The sequence below is a fragment of the Ambystoma mexicanum genome, chromosome 9 (genome assembly GCF_040938575.1).
Source record: "Ambystoma mexicanum isolate Mex_15411 chromosome 9, UKY_AmexF1_1, whole genome shotgun sequence".
Lineage (NCBI taxonomy): Eukaryota > Metazoa > Chordata > Amphibia > Caudata > Ambystomatidae > Ambystoma > Ambystoma mexicanum.
In genome coordinates, this window is record NC_090931.1 from 740,732,576 (window position 1) to 740,751,645 (window position 19,070).

The following is a 19,070-nucleotide window of genomic DNA, read 5'->3' on the forward strand; positions in this document are numbered from 1 at the left end:
TAGAAACAAAATAAGCACCGTTCTCCTGCTGGGTGCTTTCCGCACTTTTCTCCTTATTTGCAAAGAACCTCTTCTTAATATACAATTTTTCAATAGTCTCTTTTTATCAGTTCCTGTAACTCTTTCCTCAAGTTGGTAGATTTACTTTCCACTTTAGGAATGTCTTTCCTTGACTCAGATTGATTTATCATAAAGGCTACCTGGGCCTTCAGTTCCTCATACTCTTTCGTTCTTATCTCCCACTCTTCTGCTTTCAACAAAGATTTGATTTTCCCCTCTTCAGAGGGTGGAGATATATACGCTTTATTATTCACTCTTTTGGTTATCTCTATCTTTCACTTTCTCTCATTGCAGCATTCAGATTCGTTAATGTTGCTTTGAATGTTGCCTCGCTTTCATTGATATCATTCTTTTTTTTAAAACAATTTTTATTGATTTTATTTCAACAACAACACAAACCAACTTTCAGTACATATAATAATATTTAGGTACACATCACATTGTCCATATCTACTGTTTCACCCATTGCCCCCCCCCCCCGAGCGTACAATCTCTCATGTTCTTGATTGATATCATTCTTGATTGATATTTCACTTTCATTCACCTCCCTTCTAGGGAACATTATTATTCTCTTTCTCACATTATCACAGTTCAGATTCGGCAAGGATATTCCACTTCCATTCTTCTTCCTTGCTCACGTTATGACAGTTCAAATTTATCGAGTTTACTTTCACTTTTTTCTTATTCATACTGAGACATATTTTCTGGTTCATACAATAATAGTTGGTTGGCTTCCCATGCCTCCCATGCACCCCATGCCCCCGTTCCCCTCCTTATTATCAGGGACCATCTCTGGGGTTCTCATTGGGTTCTCATGAGTTCCCCCAGCACACTATCAAGCCATTCTCCTCAATGTCCCCGTTAGGCAGTCTTTGCTCCTCGTCACGTTTTCTCCGTATTTCAAAGGGGAGCCGCGGCACTTATTACTGCTTCCCTACGGCGGTATCAGCACTGTTATGAGGGCACGCTGCCCATCACGACTCTCAGGGTTGCGCCACCACAAACTCTCAATCTCCACTTGGCCGGCTTCTTTCAGGCTGTCGGCTACTTCAGATTTTGCAGATTCCTCATCCTGCTGCGCCTCTGCCTCCTCCCAGCCTCATGTTCTCAGGGGAACTCCCCTGCTTCGGCAGACATTCCTCTCGCTCCTCTCGACCCTCTTCTCTCTCTCTTTTCCAGACGAGTGCTCGTCTTTTAATCCACTCGTCACAGTGAAATGGTTAATTTCGTTTAAAGAGACAGTTTCTCTTTCTTCCGGATAATACCATCTGTTAGCTGCTTCTGCTGCCCAGTCTTGGTACTTAACATTATTTGATAGGTTTGACAGTCCCATTTATACCATCATGTTTTTTGTTCCAGGGAGTTTCTCACTTGCCTCGACCCCCACGGAGGGCGTTGCGGAGCCTCATGGGGGGAGGGAGAGGCTCAAAAAAGACAAATTCCCTCGTTTCTTTACATACCCTTCTCCTCCTTATGTTCCTGGCTTTCCCCTTTTTTTGCATATGAATCCGGCTTATGGAATTGGCATTTCCTTGTTCTTGACCTTTTCGAAGTTCAACGGAAAAATAAAAAAGTTAAAAGTCCAAGAACCATCACATTACTTACTTACTACTCATTAGTATCTATTCGGAGACGCATCCAAGTTAAAGGAGAGTTGTCTGTAATGAATCTGAATTTTCTGCCAGTCATGTAATAACTTAGATGTGCGACAGCCTACCTATATCCCTGGCTTCCAATTCAACCTGTAATATACAGAGTCGTCTGTGTGATGAAGCTCGACCACCTCATTTGTTACCAAATCCACTGTAGCCGGCCTACCAAAGAATTCTGGTTTCCAAACCAGAGGCATGAGTTTTCTGAAGGTAGTATATCAGGGATGCAGCAGAGTTCTCCTCTCCTTCATCAGTTTCATATCCTGACCTGAGTGAAGTCGATAATGTGGTTAGCTTCTAGCAGTTCATTAATGCGTAGGCAGATTAGAGCCAAAAGAAGGCCCCAACAAAGACGTACCAATGACACGTTTCAGGCCCCGTTTTTTTACCTGCTTAAAGGTTTTGTTGCAACCTATATCACCTACAAGATCTGGAAGCTTTTCCTGAGTTGCTCAGAGTTTACTCACCTCCCCAGTCAGTGTTCACTCAATCTGCGTGGTTAGAGATTGCATAGGACAGGAAACGGCTGGACAGCTCAGGCTCCAGATCATGAACCCAGTAACTTACACGAGTTAGGAGTCGTGGAACTCAGCAGCTGGGAAATGCAAGGACAAGTGGAGGATGTTGCGACATCCTGCCAGTTGCTTGGAAAACCAGTAAGGAGTATGACAAAGGCCCCTCCCTGCCTGTGCTTTAGTGTGGGGTTGGGTTTGGCCACAGGGGCTGTGTGCCACCGTGCGCGGCATCATGGTGTGTCTTTGTGTGCATACTTCTGTCGAACTGTGGGATCTGTTTAATGAACTCTCTTGACTTTCAAAGTGTCTGCCTTCAAGATCCGATGCTGTTGATTGTAGGCATATTTGTAAATGCCTCAATTATTTTTCCATTAGTTCCACCCTTCTGTTCTTTGTTGTGAACGGTTGTGTGCTTTTTATGCGTGTGTTCGACAGGCTTCTTGTGAGCCAACACATCTAGGGTGCGTGTTATCCATTCATAAAGGGTGCAGAGTCCGTCATCCAGGCCCTGCGTGATGTGGTTGTTGATGGCTTGGTGGCCTTTAGGGTTGGGAGGAGGTCCTCCAACTTAATGCATTTCTTTGCTCTGTTAGGTCTTGGAGGGGCCTCAACTCACCTAAATGTTTTCTTTTTTTTAGAATCAGAGTAATTTATTTTAATTTCATAGCTTTTCCATAGACACAAAATATTAATCACAAAAGGGGCAGAAGCAGGAAGACTCTAATGTGGTTTGGCAGAACTGAAAGAATGATCAGCTCTCATCACGTGAACATCACTTTCAAACAGGCAGGTAAGAGTAAAAGCCAGTCAGACGTTAAGCCACTTTTTTTTAGAGACTTTCCATGGTTCAGTTGCAGAAACTGGAAGGCATTTTGATTGTATGAATAGTCCTATTACTCAGTCAAATACAAAGGGTCAGGACAAACTTTTGAAGAAGATAATAAAAAAAAAACATTCCAAATCCTGGGACTGCATCCATCTTCCTGGTGAAGTTCCACCCAGGGCTGTCCCATTGCTTCCTAAGTTTGGTCCCTGCCATTTGCTCCAATGTACTTAACTACGTCTCGCTGAGCATGACTATTGGAAAAGGTATTGCGTGGTGATCGCCCGACGGTAGTTGGAATAAGTTGTCGCTATCGTGGGCTTCTCATTGCAGAAAATTCTGTCAAAGGTGTCTTTGTCTGTATGGTTGGTCCCTTCACATGCTGCTTCCGCTGTAGAGCACCTACTGAACTAAGAATTTTAGGCTTGCGGGTGGTAGATAAAAAAGGAAAGTTTGCATAACGATAAAAGGAAAGTTTGCATAACAATGTGAGTGGCCTTGTGCTACTCCAGGAGAGTGTCGCAGTCCAGATTGGAAATCATCTCTGTTATATTTGTGCATGAGGAAAATTACAGAACCAAATTCTTTCATTTACGCCTCTGCTATGCCGGCACTTCCGACACCATTTTAAGTCCACTTGGTTAAGGCATTCTTGAATAATGGTGAAAGGGCCTAATACAGAAATATGGTGTAATCATATGTTAGCAAGGTGTCAGTGATAAAGAGTTTCCCACCAGGAGCCGGTCACAGTTGCACTGCTGTGTTTTGATATGGATTGAACATTGATAAGTAAGAAACCAGGTCAGTGATTAAATTCAATCTGCTTTAAGGGATTGCTTGGGATTTCGGCACAAAAGTGGTTGTTAGGCAGGCACCCTGTTGTGTGTATTCATTGGGTGAATTAAGTATTGCCCTAGTATTTGTTGACGTGTTCTAATCCTGGTATACATTTTAAGGATTGTTGATTTCATCCTTCCTCAGATTTAGTAAATTCCTTTTGGGGTTATAAACTAAGCCGTTTAAGATGGATGGGGACTTGGTGGTAATTCTTATGCAATGCGTGATTGGTGAGAAGACAATTTATAGATTAAGAACAATCTCTTGTTGTATCCTGGGGTTCAGGGTGTTGGTTTGCTAGGATCTGTTTTTTTATATAGTTCAGGTTTGTGATGACATTCCAGGTTTGTTGTGCCTTTGAAGGTGTATTCATAATACTACTAATGATAATTTTTGCATTTCTATAGCGCTACGAACCCTCATGCATCTAAGCGCTGCTTATTACCCACAGTGTGTGGTGCTCATTTATCGATCTCAGAAGGATGAAAGGCTGAGTTTGGCCCTGCCTGAATTCGAACCTGCGTCAGCAGGCTCTGCACGATGTCAAAGCGAGCGCTCTCGCTGTGCTATCTGACCGGCTTGACAAGAAGAGCTTTTCTTTTCTTATTGGTTCTGGTAGCTGGATGGGAGGTGCGCTGGTCTGACCCAGGACCGTTTGTCGATTTGTTTGATAAATTTATTTGATACTGGTGATTTTGTGTGGTGGTATTTTCGCGAACTTATTAGCTGCTTGAAGTCTGCTGTCTTTGTAGTTCCCCATCTTTGCGATAGGTGTTGCGCCTGCAGGTGGCCAGATGGATCCTTCTGTGTTTTCTGGGATTTACTTATGAAGAATTCCATACGCGCAATTGTCAAGGTTTGTTGGCCTGTTGTTGAGTATGTGGCCTCTGCATAGATTGGCTTGTTGTTGAGTAGCGGTACAGGAAGGCTCTTTCCCAGTGGGTTAGAGAGAAGGTTGAAATCTATGGTTTCCTTATGCAGAGTTCCAGAGGTGGAGTGGTTGTGATGTGGTGGCCTCTGTTGAGTAAAAGGAAAAGTCATCCCTTAGTTTTTGTTTGTCCTCGCAATCCCAGAGGGGCTTTGGCCTGACGTAGATTGCAGACCTGAGTCTGCCTTTGAGGCGACAGATCCAGTTGGAGCGGATGAGTACTAAAACAGCCAGTGATCAGAAATGGGAAACAAACTGGCAAGAAAATCTAACAGGAGAGGCAGCAGTTGGGGGGATTGCGGGGTGCTTAAAGAGTCAACAGTGGATGGACAGACCTATAAATCAGTCATCATGAGAAAAATCAATATGGGTACTGTGAAGAGCAGACATTGCAAAAGTGACATTCTGGCAATAAAACTTTTCAGCATGGTGTATCGCTATTTGTAAAATAGTTGACGTCCTGTCATTAATTTTTTATTGACCTGTTTTCCATTTATTTGTTTTACCTCATCACAATTTGTTGATTGGTCATGTTACTGTTATTGTATCTCATTACTGGTTATGTACTCGTTAGTATCATGATTAATTGATATTAAAATTGACATGAAATAATCTAAAAAGAAATTATACACAAGTGATTTGTTTCAACCAAGGTTTTTTTTAATTGCTGGCATAGGCAGTTGCTTTTGTCTCTCAACAAAACTTTGCAAGACAACATTAAATCAGATTTTTTTAAGGGAGAAATCGTAAGGCAGTAATAAGGGGCCTTCAGCAGCTAAGGAACACATCTTCAAAGCCACCAAACAGCAACTAAGCATATATAAGTCAAAGGGGAACTTAATAAGGCAGATATCAAGGAGCATACTTCATCGAACAGCCAGCAGTGAAGGAGCAAACTTTCTATGCAACGTTATAGGCACCAAAGATGACCAGATCTCACAAAGTGGCAATTAGAAATAAGCAATCTGGGAGCATACTTCATTTGGCAACTTCAAAGGCAGCACAGAAGCAGCAAACTACACTATGTATCAATTAATTCATAAAGCGGCAATCGTAGAGAAAATTTAATAAAGCAGAAATACCACAGAACTAGTCCTAATATGTAGCGTGATAGCCTCACCTTGCAAACTAAGTTGAGAGAAATCCACCAACACCCTACCTCTTTTTAACTGATGCATACTAATTTCCTACCAAGTACTATGCCCAACTAAACCTCAGCTTTATGTTGATCTCTGCGATTGCATCTGAAGTCTGTTCCTTATTTGCTGCCCTGTTAAGTGTACAAATTAACTTTGATCCTTAATTATTGCTTTGTGATGTCGGCATAAAGAGTTACCCCTGTGTTGTTGTTTATAACGTTTGTTACTTGATTGCTGTTTTATGATTGCTACCACACCTACTGACCTGGCTTGTAAGTCTACATATGAATTTGATACTTGAGTGCTGTCTTATGAAGTTTGTATTCATAGTTTGCTCCTTGATTGCTGCTGTAGAAGATTTTGTCCTTGTTTCCTGACTTGGTTCTGACATATGAGGTTTGCCCAAGATTGCTACTTACTAAGTTTGTATATGGGCCTGCTGCACTGCTGGATTGCGGGGGAGGGGGAGGTGTATGCCCTTGTACATGCCCAAACAATCCTTGCACTTTCTCCTTATACTACCCGTAAACGCCATGACACACAAAGGCTAGTTTAACTTGCAATGTTGGTTAAGCTTTGTCTGTTCGTTTTTGAAAATCTCAAGTACAACTGATGGACCTTGAGAGAATTGTTCTCAGATGTGATATTCTATTTTTTTATTTCCATAAAGTAATTTTTCTGCAACGTTATTTAACTTTAAAATATTTCCTGATAAACATTGTACAAGACATTGATTAGGGTAATCTTTGCTTTGCAACATTATGTTACCATTTGCTTGGAGTTGTGGTCTTGGGGAATTCAATTAAACACACTACGTTTTTTCATTTAGATTTATGTTTCCTAATATTTATATCTTTACTTTTCAGGAATCCGTATTGATTGCTATGGAAACTGTCTTGACATCACTCTATGGGCCACTCCCTGCTACAGTTTCCAATGGAAGTGATAAAGCAGATGTGACCTGCACTGACACGTTAGTTAATATAGCAGAACAAACAGATGTTCTTGTCAATGAAATTGAACCATCTGGAAAGGACAGTCCCAAGACTCATACTTCATCCTTTTCATTCAGTAACGACGTGCAAAATAGTCAAGCAGGAAAAAACACTGAGGCCTGCTTTAAACATCAAATATTGTTCTGTGATAATCCTCGTGGCCCCCTTAACAAGAAAGACACCCCTGACATTAATGCAGCAGAGAGTGATGTGTTTCTGGAGAGTTCGGTTGCTGATACTTCATCATGCAGTGACAACCAAAGTCGACATGGTGTTAGTTTTGCTATTGATGAACTTGCTGTCATGGAATCTCAGTCTCAGTTTACCAATCAGTGTCCCCAAGGAGATGCTCAAATTAATTTGTTGCAAAGAACTGACGAAGCTCAAGCGGTCCCCAAGCACACCTCTGAAATCTGTGCGGATAGCTGGAGCATGGGAAGCGCACTAAAAAATTCCAGCGGAGACAACCTGGAACCTGTCAAGCTTCTGATACCTGGGGTAGAGAACACAGTAAATCTTCAAGCAAGTAACACGACTGGAGAGATGCAGAGCTTAGTGGAGAAAGACAGCAAAAGCATGAGCCAAAAATTATCAAATGTAATCAACAAAAAATCTGCACAGATCACACCCTATGACTTAATTAGTAATCGAGCAGTAAGGAAGCCCATGTCAGCAAGTGATATTTTCATGCAAGAATACAGAGGTCGCGTTTTAGCAGACAATCCGAAGGCCTGCATGGAGGACATTACTCTGACAAGTAAAGAACTGTGGAAGACATTCAGCGAAGACGAGCGCGGAAAGTAAGTTTCCAGATCTCACATGGGATCCGTAAGCTTCGTAGTTTCCACTAGTGTGACTCACTGGGTGCAAATAAGGGAAAAAGTAAGTTCCCAATTATTTATTGAAAAACTGGAAAATTATTTTTGGCTAACGTTGCATTACGTGCAGAGGCTGACCAGAGTGTATTGCTAATTATCATGTTTACATCCTGCTGACTTGCACTGCTTTCTAGTTTAAGTTTGGGAAAGATATTTTTCAGAGTTTCGACCTCTTTATTGTTTTCATTCTTTCAAATTGCACTGTTCCTTAATTAGATTTATCTTTTAGAAATGTGTTCCTTTTAAACACTACCCAATACAAGATAGCCCACTCTTTATATACTATATCAATTCATATGTATTTGCAAGAGGCAGCTACAGTGGATCATTCTGTGTACATTGCTTGCAATGCCCAAAGACTTTGTCCGAAAAAGATCCCTATTTATTTCATGGAAACACAAACGCTACCCTACTCTTTGGGGGCTGAGAATGCTTGATCGCTGTGACAAAGTCACATTAGTGGCCCTAACTTCTGAGCACAGGGGACCCGGATTAACTGCCTACTACGCAATTTACAACCTGGATAAGGCAAATGGCGATTTTACCAGATCCCCTCCTCCTGTCCCTGTACTTTGGTTTCATCCTCCAATGTTTGATATTGTGCACTCACGCCGTTATGGATACTTGTCCTACCAGGGAAAGTATACCCTTTCCCCCATTGCTTGCTACATTGTTGTGTCTTGAGTTCGGGAATACCCACACAGGAACTCACAAGATACAGTCAGGTCGGGGGGGTCACACCCTGCCCACAAATGTAATATCCATTGATGATCCACTCCATTGCCTTCAGTGAAATATCTGCTTCTGGATCTGGGGAACAAAGGGCAAGGTACGACCATCCGAATCCAGAGGTGAAGAAAAAACCATAATGGTACCTCACTCCCTAATAGTATCTATCCCTCAGTCAGTACAGCACAGTAGGTAAAGGCACCTAACCCCTTTAAGCAGCAGTGATTGCAGAAAAGAAATACTTACATGGCCCCAAAACCACACTGGAAACGCCATCTCGAAATTCCTAAGCAAAAAGAGAAGCAAGCAGGACCTACAAATGCAAAATTCCCCAGGCTTAAATCGCTTTAACTGAATAGAAAGTAACACGCCAGTTATCCATAAAATTTCTGAGGGTTATATCTCAGACACTGGGGAACAGAATGAGAGAACTATGAAATGGAGTAACCCTTAGGAGGAACAGACCATGGGAGAGACTGTGACCCAGTCAGACACAGGAAGGGAGATCGATCCCAGGTGGTAGGACAAGACCCTATGAAAAAGATGCTTGGGGTGGCCACCTGGGGGCACAGAGATGCAGGCTTCCTCTGCATGATCCTCTCGGCCCTTGGTCCCCACAATTGGTCTGAGCCCCCACTTTTGGCCCCCCAACCCAATAAAGAGAGGACACAGAGGTGGGGGAACTGTGCCAGTATCCGATGCTTGAAGACCAGAGAAAATTGAGCCAGGAACCGCTGAGAAACAGCTGCAGTCCATGGCAGTGAAACCGAAAGTGTAAAATCCCCTGCCACAGCAGTGCTACGCGGAGGGAAGAGACAAGCACAGCAGGGCATGTGGGGGCCCGAGAGGAGGCCTGGGTGTCTGAGCCCCCCCCACTCCCTCTACGACGTGGGTGCTGGTTGGAACCTCGCCAGACCCCGGAGCAGGAGTGCTCCCGCTGGCGGAGAAAACGGAATAGACCAGCGGTCCGTTGAAGACGGCCTCTACCACGCGAGGGCCAGCATTACTGGGGCACTCCCCCTCCCCCAGCTGTGTCTAAGGTGAGCGGACATGGGGCCCAGAGGTCCGGATTGGTGGCGCTCGACTCCCACTCCCCCAACGCCCCGCCTCACCACCCATGGCTGTGCAGCGCTGGGAGGACTGAAGGCAAGGCCCGGCACTTAACAAGCCGAAAACACATGAGGACCCACATCAGCGGGCCAACACGGGGCGCATATCACACAGGAGGACGTGCGCAGATCCTCCAGCGCGACCTAGGAACCACACGAGAGACTGTGACTTAGACTCCCAATACAAACGTGGGACCATTGAATCAGAGTTCAGGAGGAGATTCCTGCACGCCAACAGAGTCAGCCCAAGGTGATGAGCGGTGCGGCCACTGTGGTATTTGGGCAGGGACACAGAGGCCCCCGGGCAAAGGCTAATAGTGGGCCCACGCCAAAGGGGGCAAGTGGGACTGCTTTAGGTGGGCAGAACAACTTGTGTGGATTCGGACCCTCTTTGAGATAGCGGGTGCGCCCCTCCCCCCCACCCCACACACATGTGGAGCACAATGGCGGCTCAAGGTGCCAAGGGGGTGAGCAGAGACAGTATGGTACCGCCATTTTCCGCCTTCGAGAAGGAGGAGGAGCAGGTCCGTTTTGAAGGAGAATCACAGCGCATGGGCCCTTGCTGAGATCTAGAACAGGGTCCTCAGTGGGTAAAACCCAACATTGTGAAGGGATTGAAAGTGTTACACAGATCAATGGGAACCCGTGGGGGCAGATACCACTCAGCAGCTACATCCTGTGCCTCCGGTGTTGTGGCCCTGATCGTATGGCCTGCTGGTGGTCCTAAATAGGAGACCCAGATCACAGAGGAGACCAGTGGGTTCCAGGAGGGGTGGGCCCCCAATCCTGGGGGGTGTGCCCTCCTCCTGGGTCCCGAAACAGGGGCACCCAACCAGCCGGACCAGCAGCCTAGAGTGGGTAAGTGAAGCGCAGGCCTTAGAGAGACCTCCACTACCGAGAAGGGCTTCACAAAGAGGCAGTGCCCTAACACCATGTAACGCTCACCTGAATCCCTCGGAGGCGCAGGTCTGGGCTGGGGGTTCTCGGAGTCTTCTAGGGTCACGCGCAGGCCTCGAATGCCACCCTGGAAAGGCCCTCTCCTCACTGAGATCTTGATCTGAAGGGTGAGGTGTCTGCAATTGGGAGAGCAAGGGGTTAATAGGATATATGCCTGACTGGGCAAGCTGACTCCCCTTCCTGGTACTCCCCACGTAGTTCGTAGGCTAAATGTGCTCACCTTATATAGGTGAAAGCGGAGCTCTCCATCCTGCGTCTGTGCAGGGGCGCCGAAGCCAGTTACTTCACTGGTTAATTGTCCAGCCTCTTGGTTGCAGAGGATGAAGATTTGGAGCTAGGCCGTCGTTAGCAGCACGAACGGCGGTTGCTTGAATGGAGAGCGATGGAAAGGCGAAGGTATTGCAGGCAAGTAAGTAGAAAATGTCAATTTGAAGTTTAAAGCACTTCTTAATGTCTCTTTTCCTTTTTCAGGTTGCAGAAGCAGCTGGGTAGAAAAATAGATGTCGAGGAATACGCCGAGGAGTGAGAAAGATGAGAGCTGCCCAAAACACGTGCGTATGGATGGAGTTTTGTATTTCTTAATGATGTCCTTTTGTTTTGCAGATGCGAGTAGCAGCGTCGGCGAGAAGAATGCAGCGCAGGTAGGGAAAGTTTCACGATGATTACTAACCAATGTCCTTGCTTCCACAGGGTGCCGAAAAATGGAAAGCTGCAGCCCGTGGCTTGAGATGCACCGATGGATTGGGTAAGTGCTGCGCTGGTTATTATCTCGTGCAAACCTGGTGTTCTTTTCCCTTCTCAGATGCTGCAGAAGACGAAGAGGGTATTTCAGAAGGTAAGATTACGGATTTCTCTTCCCTAGATGCAGAAGTTGAAGATTCTCTGGAGCTGACACGGTGAGCGTCTTGCTGCTATTGCAGAATAACGCGAAGCACGTTGCTCTGATCGGGCGTGGTTTAAATAGTCCTACTGGAGTGCTTAGGTGTCTCCTTCCACAGCAGCCTCGCCCAGGTAAGAAGTCCCAGCTTCCAGAATAGTTCCAGTATCCAGTCCCAGGGAGTGGTGCTGGCCACACCCAGAAGGTAAAGTAGTTCCAGCCATGGATGGATGAGGATTTCATCCTGCAGGGGAGTGAGCAGCATGGTCTGCAGCCGGTAGGTCCACCCAAGCACCATTCCTTACATCATGAGCCCGGCACGTCCTGTGCCGGGACTGGGTCCCCTTATGAGCCTGGCGCCACTGGCGCCAGGACAAGGTCCATAAGGCCCCTATGGGAGCCGATGGGTGCCTGAAAATGAAGTTGTGACCCAGCTTCCGAGGCAGTTGGGCTAAACCTGACTCCTTGGAGGCTGCGGTCATGACACACCACTTGGGTTCGGAGAAGAGAAACACAGCCGGATGGGGGTCTGTTTGGGCAGCCCACTGTCCCAAAATGTTCTAGAGTGGTGTGGGCCCCCTATTTAGGGGTGTGTGCCTGCCACTGTGGCATAGGCGCGGCATACAAGGATAAGGAGAACATCGGCCCTGGAGGAGGTGCTGTGATAGTGGTGACAATACTTACATCGACGGGAGCTAAGGAGACTGGGAAGAGCTGGAGGCCGAGCGCTGGCTGGTGGCGTATGGAGGCACAGCGAAAGTTGGCCTCCTACAGGTACACCCCACAACATCTCAGGCCCGTGACCCAGGATCAGCCCAAAATGGTGGCGTCAGTGCAGGAATCAGCCGCAACCAAGGGTGATGTGGCGGCCTTGATGGAAGAAATAAGGAACATGAGTGCTGACATTGGAGGCCGGGTCGATAAGATCACGAAGAGGATTGACAGCATGGAGGAGAGGCTAGAGGAAGTGGAAGGCAACCAGACCTCATTGAATACGCTGGAGACACAAATGGACCAAAGGATAATTGACCTGGAGAGTTGGGAAGAGGAATTCTGTTTAAGGATGGACGATTTGGAAAACCGTGACAGGTTTTTTGGTATTCCAGACAAAGAACGGGAGATGCAGCTAGACTTCAAAAGAACGCTCCATGAAGTCACAAAGTTGGTATTCGAGGATGACTCCATCAATGAGGCGAAGGTTGAGAGGATACACAGAGCAAGGGGATTGGCTGGGGGCCCCAGGACTGTCTTAGCCCTGTTCCAAACCTATAGTGACAAAACCAAAATCCTGGAGAAAGCGAAGCAGAAGGGTCCAATCACCTATGGTTCGGCCAGAGTGACGATCTTCCAGGATCTATCCTCACTGACTCTGGCTAGGAGAAGGATGTGCATGCCCCTGACGAAGTGGCTTCAGGAAAAAGGTGTTCGGCTACCAATGGGGCTTCCCGTTCTCCCTCACTACTACTAGATGGAAACAATCAGAGGTTGAGGTCTGAGAAGGACATCCGCAGATGCATGTCCGAGCTCTTGGGTGGACCAGAGATTGGGCAGAACCGGGGTCCAGGAAGTACAGGAGAATGAACGCTTCGCTGGTGGTTGACTCCTGAAACACACTGGGTGCAATGTTATGCTGTTAATGGAGAGTGCTGTGATGTTTGAGAAATGTATGCTTAGAGGAAGGGCCCATTGGGAGTCTGGGATGACACTAAATTGAGAGTCTCCCATGGACTAGATTATGGTGTTCGGGGGACTTAAGGGTGCTCCGGTGCAACTCGCCTTATCTGATGGGGCGGGGGACAGGGGGGCTCAGTGGTTAAGAGCTTGTGAAGTGAAGGGACCATGGGGTGAATGGTCCCTGTTGGTGGTCCGAACTAGACCTGGTGATGTTAACCAGGTGTGGTCGAATGTGGTCAAGGGAGGCGGAGAGGTGAGGGGGGCCATTTCTAAGCAGAACTCATGAGCGAGTGGGGAGCTGGTGTATGGGACATGGCTGCCCGGGAGGTAGGAGGGCTTAGGGACATGGAAGAGAAGAGAGAGAATGGCGATAGATTCGGGCATCGAGAGGAGTGGCCTTCTTATGGTGGGCACACTCAATGTCAAGGGAATTAACTCCCTCACGAAGAGGTCCTTGGTGGCAAGAGAATTTTGTAGAGCCGGCCTGGAGGTGCTGTTTCTTCAGGAGACCAAATATGCTAGGGGGGGGGAAAGGAGCATTCCCGGGAAGGGGGGGGCGGGCTGGGGCAAGTGTATTGGGGCTCTGGTCCTTTGAGGAAAGCGGGAGTTGGTATTCTCGTCAGGAGAGGGTTGAGAATGGAGGTGACCAAAGTGTGGGCGGATGTTGAAGGTAGGGCCCTGATTGTTGTGGGTTTGGTGCAGAATGTGAGCTTCACGCTCGCTACGGTGTACTGTCCTAACACTGGCCAGCAGCGTTTTCTGCAGAAAACAATCGCTAAAATAATGCTTGAGACCTCCGGCCATATCATCCTGGGAGGGGATTTCAATACATGGGCAGACACTAAGCTGGATAGGCAGGAGGGAGGGGAGGGGGCACAGGAACCACAGGGGAGGGGAGGTGCGGGGGACAGAGAGGTACTGGAGCTATATGGGCTCAAGGATGAATGGAGGAGTGACCATCCAAATGTGAAAGGTTATACCTTTTACCCACACCCCACGGTACTTTTACCAGGATAGACTATGTGTATGTTTCGGGAGGGCTATGGGATGCGGTGTTGGGCTCCGAGATCTCCCCGCTAGCATGGTCAGACCATGATATGGTAACATTGGATTTAGATTTGTCGGGTCTGCCGCGGAAATGGTCGAAGTGGAGATGCAATGAGACATTGTGGAAGGACCCAGTGTTTCGAGAGGAGATGTCCGTGGAAATAGGGGAGTACTTTAGACTCAATACCAACAGGGAGGTTCTGAGGAAGACGTGTGGGATGCTGGCAAAGCGAAATTGGAAGGGAGGGAGCAAGGAAGAAGAGGGAGTGGGCCCTAATGGAGAACAAGTTGTGGTAGGAGATTGAACAACTAGACAGGGAGGCAAGGGCTGCCACTGAGGGGAGGGAGAACAGGGTACTTGAGGCCAGATGGAAAAGGGAAGAGCTTAGGCAGGCCAAATAGTCAGGAAATTACAATTCATGAAACCAAAATGTTATGAGAAGGGGGATAAAGCGGATGCACTGCTAGCTGCCCAATTACATGGACAGCGAGCTGAGAGGTGGGTGAAGTACATAGTTGAGGAGGGTGAGGCCCGAGAAAGGGGGCCGGAGGGGATCCCTGATGCATTTGCCTCTTTTTATGAGACCCTATATAAGTCAGAGGTTTATGCAGAGACCATGGACATAGGGCCGTACATTAGCAGATATGCAGATGCCGGGACTTGCTCCGGAAGAGGCGGATGCAGTGGATGCCCCAATCACTGCAAAGGAAATCAAGAGGGCGGTGTTCCGATTGCTGCTGGGGAGGACACCGGGGGAAGATGGGTAAACGGCTGGATTCTTTAAATCATTTCTCTCCCCACTCCTCCCATTTGTGGTCGAACTCTTCAATGACATTCTTGCGACGGGGGAAGCCCCTGGATCATTCTCGCAGGCATTAATTACGGTGATCCACAAGGAAGGGAGGAACCCCAAGAGGTGTAGTTTCTACCGTCCTTTATCGCTCCTGAACATTGATGCTAAGATTTATACGAGGGTGTTGGCGGCGAGGCTGGAAACGTATATGCCCCACCTGATTCACTTAGACCAAGTCAGATTTATAATGGGGCTACAGGGGGCGGACACAATGCAGAAAACTCTACAGTTGATCCATGCGTCTCGGAAGATGGGGGGTGACCCGGCTCTACTCTCCGTGGACACCGAGAAGGCGTTCGATAGGGTGGAATGGGGCTTTCTCAAGAGGGTTCTAGAGAAGGTAGGAATGGGATCCAAATTTAGGAGAGGGATAATGGCGTTGTACACTTCACCCAGGGCGTCAGTGGCCGTCAACGAAGTCTACTCACGGTGGTTCAATCTTAGTAGGGGCACGAGACAGGGCTGCCCCCTTTCCCCGATCTTATTTGCCCTCTCCCTAGAACCTTTGCCGCAGAGGCTCAGAGCGGACCCCCCAAGTGGAAGGTCTCCGGTGGGTGGATTATAGTATAAGGTGGCCCTATATGCAGATGACTTGCTGTTGCACAAGAGAGACCCACTGACCTCCATACCTCGGGCGATCAAGGTGATAGAAAAGTATGGCGAGATGTCCGGCTTCAAGATTAACATGGCCAAGTCGACCCTATTTCCATTGAAAGAATCAGAGGTTGGAGGGGTCAGCAGATTCGTCCCCCTGGGACTAACGGTTGTAGGAGACACACTGCGATATCTGGGGATCAATCTCATCAGAGAGCTGGGGGCTTTATTTGCAGCTAATTTCCCCCCACTTGTTTCCAGTTTGAGGGCCGACCTCGACAGGTGGAGGAAACTGACCATATCGTGGATGGGGTGATTAAATGCTCTTAATATGGTTTGCCTCCCTAGATTCTTATATGCATTTCAAATGCTTCCGATTTCCCTCCCAGATTCCTTCTTTCGTGAGGTAAAGGGGGCAATGTTGAAATTCCTATGGGAGGGGAAGAAAGCAAGGGTAGCATATGATGCCCTCACACTGCCCAAAGAAAGGGGGGTGGGACTCCAGAATTTGAAAAAGTATTACAAAGCGGCACAGCTAAGGGTCCTCATACCCCACCTGCAAAGACAGAAGGGACTCCAGTGGGTTGACCTGGATAACAATAATCTATCCCCCACCACGGTCGCAGAGTGGCTGTGGGTACCGAGAAAGAAGCTCCTACGAAGGATTAGAGACCACCCGATCCTGAGCACCATATGGGAGATCTGGCGGGAGCGGGCTGATATGCAAGGCGTGACCTCTTGGCCATACCCTCCTGAGTCATATAAGGGACAGATTCCAAGCTTGGTTTGTGGCAGGCTTAGAGAGGGTGGGCCAACTTTGGAAAGCAGGCACATTTGTTTCTATCACCGACCTCGAAGAGTCACTGGGTATAGGTCCCTTCTCAGTCTTTTACTACCTTCAATTAAGGGGGACCCTTAAGGATGAGAAATGGAGAGAGAGGATTCAGAAAGCTCTCGCCCCCTTTGAGGACCTCCTAGACAAAAGGAGGGGAACGAAGGGCCTGATCTCGGCAATATACGGTCCACTGGTGAACACTTGGAAGGGGTCGACGGAGACCTTGAGACAAAGGTGGGAAAGGGATATTGGGGTGGACATAGACCCTGAACTTTGGGGGAGAATGTGTAAAGGGGCCTCACAGATCTCGATTGCCAGTCAGTACAAATTGCATGCCATCAAGCCTCTCCACAGATAGCAATATGACTCAGTCAGGCTCTCAAAGATGTTCCAATCGGCCAGCCCGTGGTGTTGCCGATTATGTGGGGAGAGGGCCGAATATTGGCACATGTAGTGGGGCTGTCCCTGTATCAAGGTGTTCTGGGATGAGGTACTGAGCTGGATAAAGGAGTTAGATGGGATTCACTGTAATAATGCGCCATTTCTGATATTGTTTGGGATGGAGGAAATGGACAGGGAATTCAGGAAATTGACAGTCACAGTGTTTCTCTTGTTGGCTGCAAGGGCCTGTCTAGTGATGCAATGGAAAGATGCTGAAATACCCAGCAAAAGGGAGTGGATTAATGTTACCATAAATATATGTACAATGGAGAGGATAACTGATGTTTCCAAACTGCAATAAAAATTAAATTAAAAAAAGAAAAAGAAAAAGATGCTTGGAGTGAATAGTAGACCTTGGCCCAGCAGGGGAACCCGGGCTGATAGGTTAACATAACAGATTGACATACCGCAAGCAAGTAGGAAGAAATACCTGCTGTTAGAAGTGTCTCAAATATATTGCTACTGGCCCTGAAAGGCAAACCAAGGCAAGAGGGTGAGCAGATTTATATTATCTGAGCCTGACTCATTCCCTAACACAAGAGGGGGTGGGAGGAGTATTGACTCGTCAGCAAATCAAGATAATAATAATAATAATAATAATTAGGCATTTATATAGCGCTACGAACCCTCAGGTATCTGAGCGCTGCTTATTATTACCCACGGCTGTACCCTGGGACTGGGAAGTCAAGATGTGAGCTCTGAGCTATATTCAAGGGTCTGTGCATTAGGTTGGGCAATTTAAAAGAACCAGTCCTTCCTTGCCGTAGTCCCATACACCATTTGAGTAAAACCTATCCTGACACATTGCTCTTGAGTTTTAGTTAGAAAACTCATAGATCCTGCAAGTGTTCATGCACTTAATCGTTTAATTTGTAAATATACGTGTTTCGATGCTTTTGTGGCTCTTGTGCGTTCTGCCGGCCCTTCTTCACTGTCACCCTTCTAGTCCTATTTTACTAGGACGTCATCAAGTGCCGCCTTCTATGCTGTTTTTAATAAATAGATGAAGTGCACCTTGGGCTGGTGGGAGCTCTCTACATCACCAGGTTTAGTGCTAGGTATGCATTTTCTACATACTCAAACTTAAACCGAATCCAGGGGAGGGCTTGAAATGTTTCTTTTTGAAAGTAGGCAATTTAGCATTTTTGATACCAACACATGCTGATTTCTTGCCACCCTTGGTTAAACAGAGCATGCCTCAAGCTAAAAAACAGTTATGGACATTCAAAGCCTGCACTGCTTGACTCAACGGATAGTCAAATAAAAAAAGTTTCTCTTGAATTTCCTTACTCTGAAATAGCAATGATAGATAACTGTAAAACTGATGGTATATTCACTTACAGACAAAAAGGTATTTAAAGAACATAGGATGGAAATTAAAGGAATTGGAAGCAAGTCAAACATTTAAATACAGGCATTGGGCCTCATTACACGGATGCCGGAGAACCATGGCGATATTAGCGCCATGGTTCATGCCGGTAAAATACCGGCACCGCCTTGGCGGAAAGGGGAATTACCGCCCCATTCCAAGGTTGGCGGGGCGATAATTCCCCCTTCCATTATTGCCCTTCCCCATTCCCATTTTTGCCCCATGGGGCTCAATGGGAATGGCGAAGGCGCTAATTACGGTACCGCAACTTGCGGTACCGTAATTAGCTCCTTGGGTCCCTTTGCGGGTTGGTTTTTAACGCCTGCAAAAAGCAGGCGTTAAATCCCCTAACCCGCAAAGGGACCTCGTAGTAAGGCGGTAAGGATTTACCGGTACCGGTATTTTACCGGTACCGGTAAATCCTTACCACCATCCGTGTAATGAGGCCCATTGTGTCACTTCCTTTACCACACGTTACAAATGAAGACTAACATACAGACTATGCAATAGGGATGATTTCATCAACTTGACCCCTTTCTGAATCAGATCCTCTGGGGTAATCTGGTTTGAACTTCTTATTTTAGTCTCTATCAGCCCAGGATCCTTACTCAAAAAAAGTGTGTGTGGCAGTCCGGTCAGCCAGGGGTAAAACCCATTTGCCCCTTAATTCTCTCTATCTTCCCCCTCGGGAACTTCAAAAGCGGCTGTTGTATTTACGTGGCCGATTACGCAGTAAAAACAGTTATGACCCATTTTT

The 19,070-nt window shown here is 46.9% G+C and overlaps 1 protein-coding gene across 13 annotated transcripts in view; it reads left to right on the forward strand.

Annotated features, from left to right (window-relative positions):
- PMS1 (PMS1 homolog 1, mismatch repair system component) overlaps positions 1-19,070 on the forward strand; it is a 2,204,114-nt gene that overhangs the window by 1,687,962 nt on the left and 497,082 nt on the right. For 12 of the 13 annotated variants that reach the window (XM_069615650.1, XM_069615653.1, XM_069615656.1 and 9 more), the window contains one exon: positions 6,821-7,749. In XM_069615650.1, the coding sequence (XP_069471751.1) occupies positions 6,821-7,749 (929 nt within the window). Of the gene's footprint in view, positions 1-6,820; positions 7,750-19,070 lie in introns of those variants that run through there. The other variant, XM_069615661.1, reaches the window with a different exon arrangement.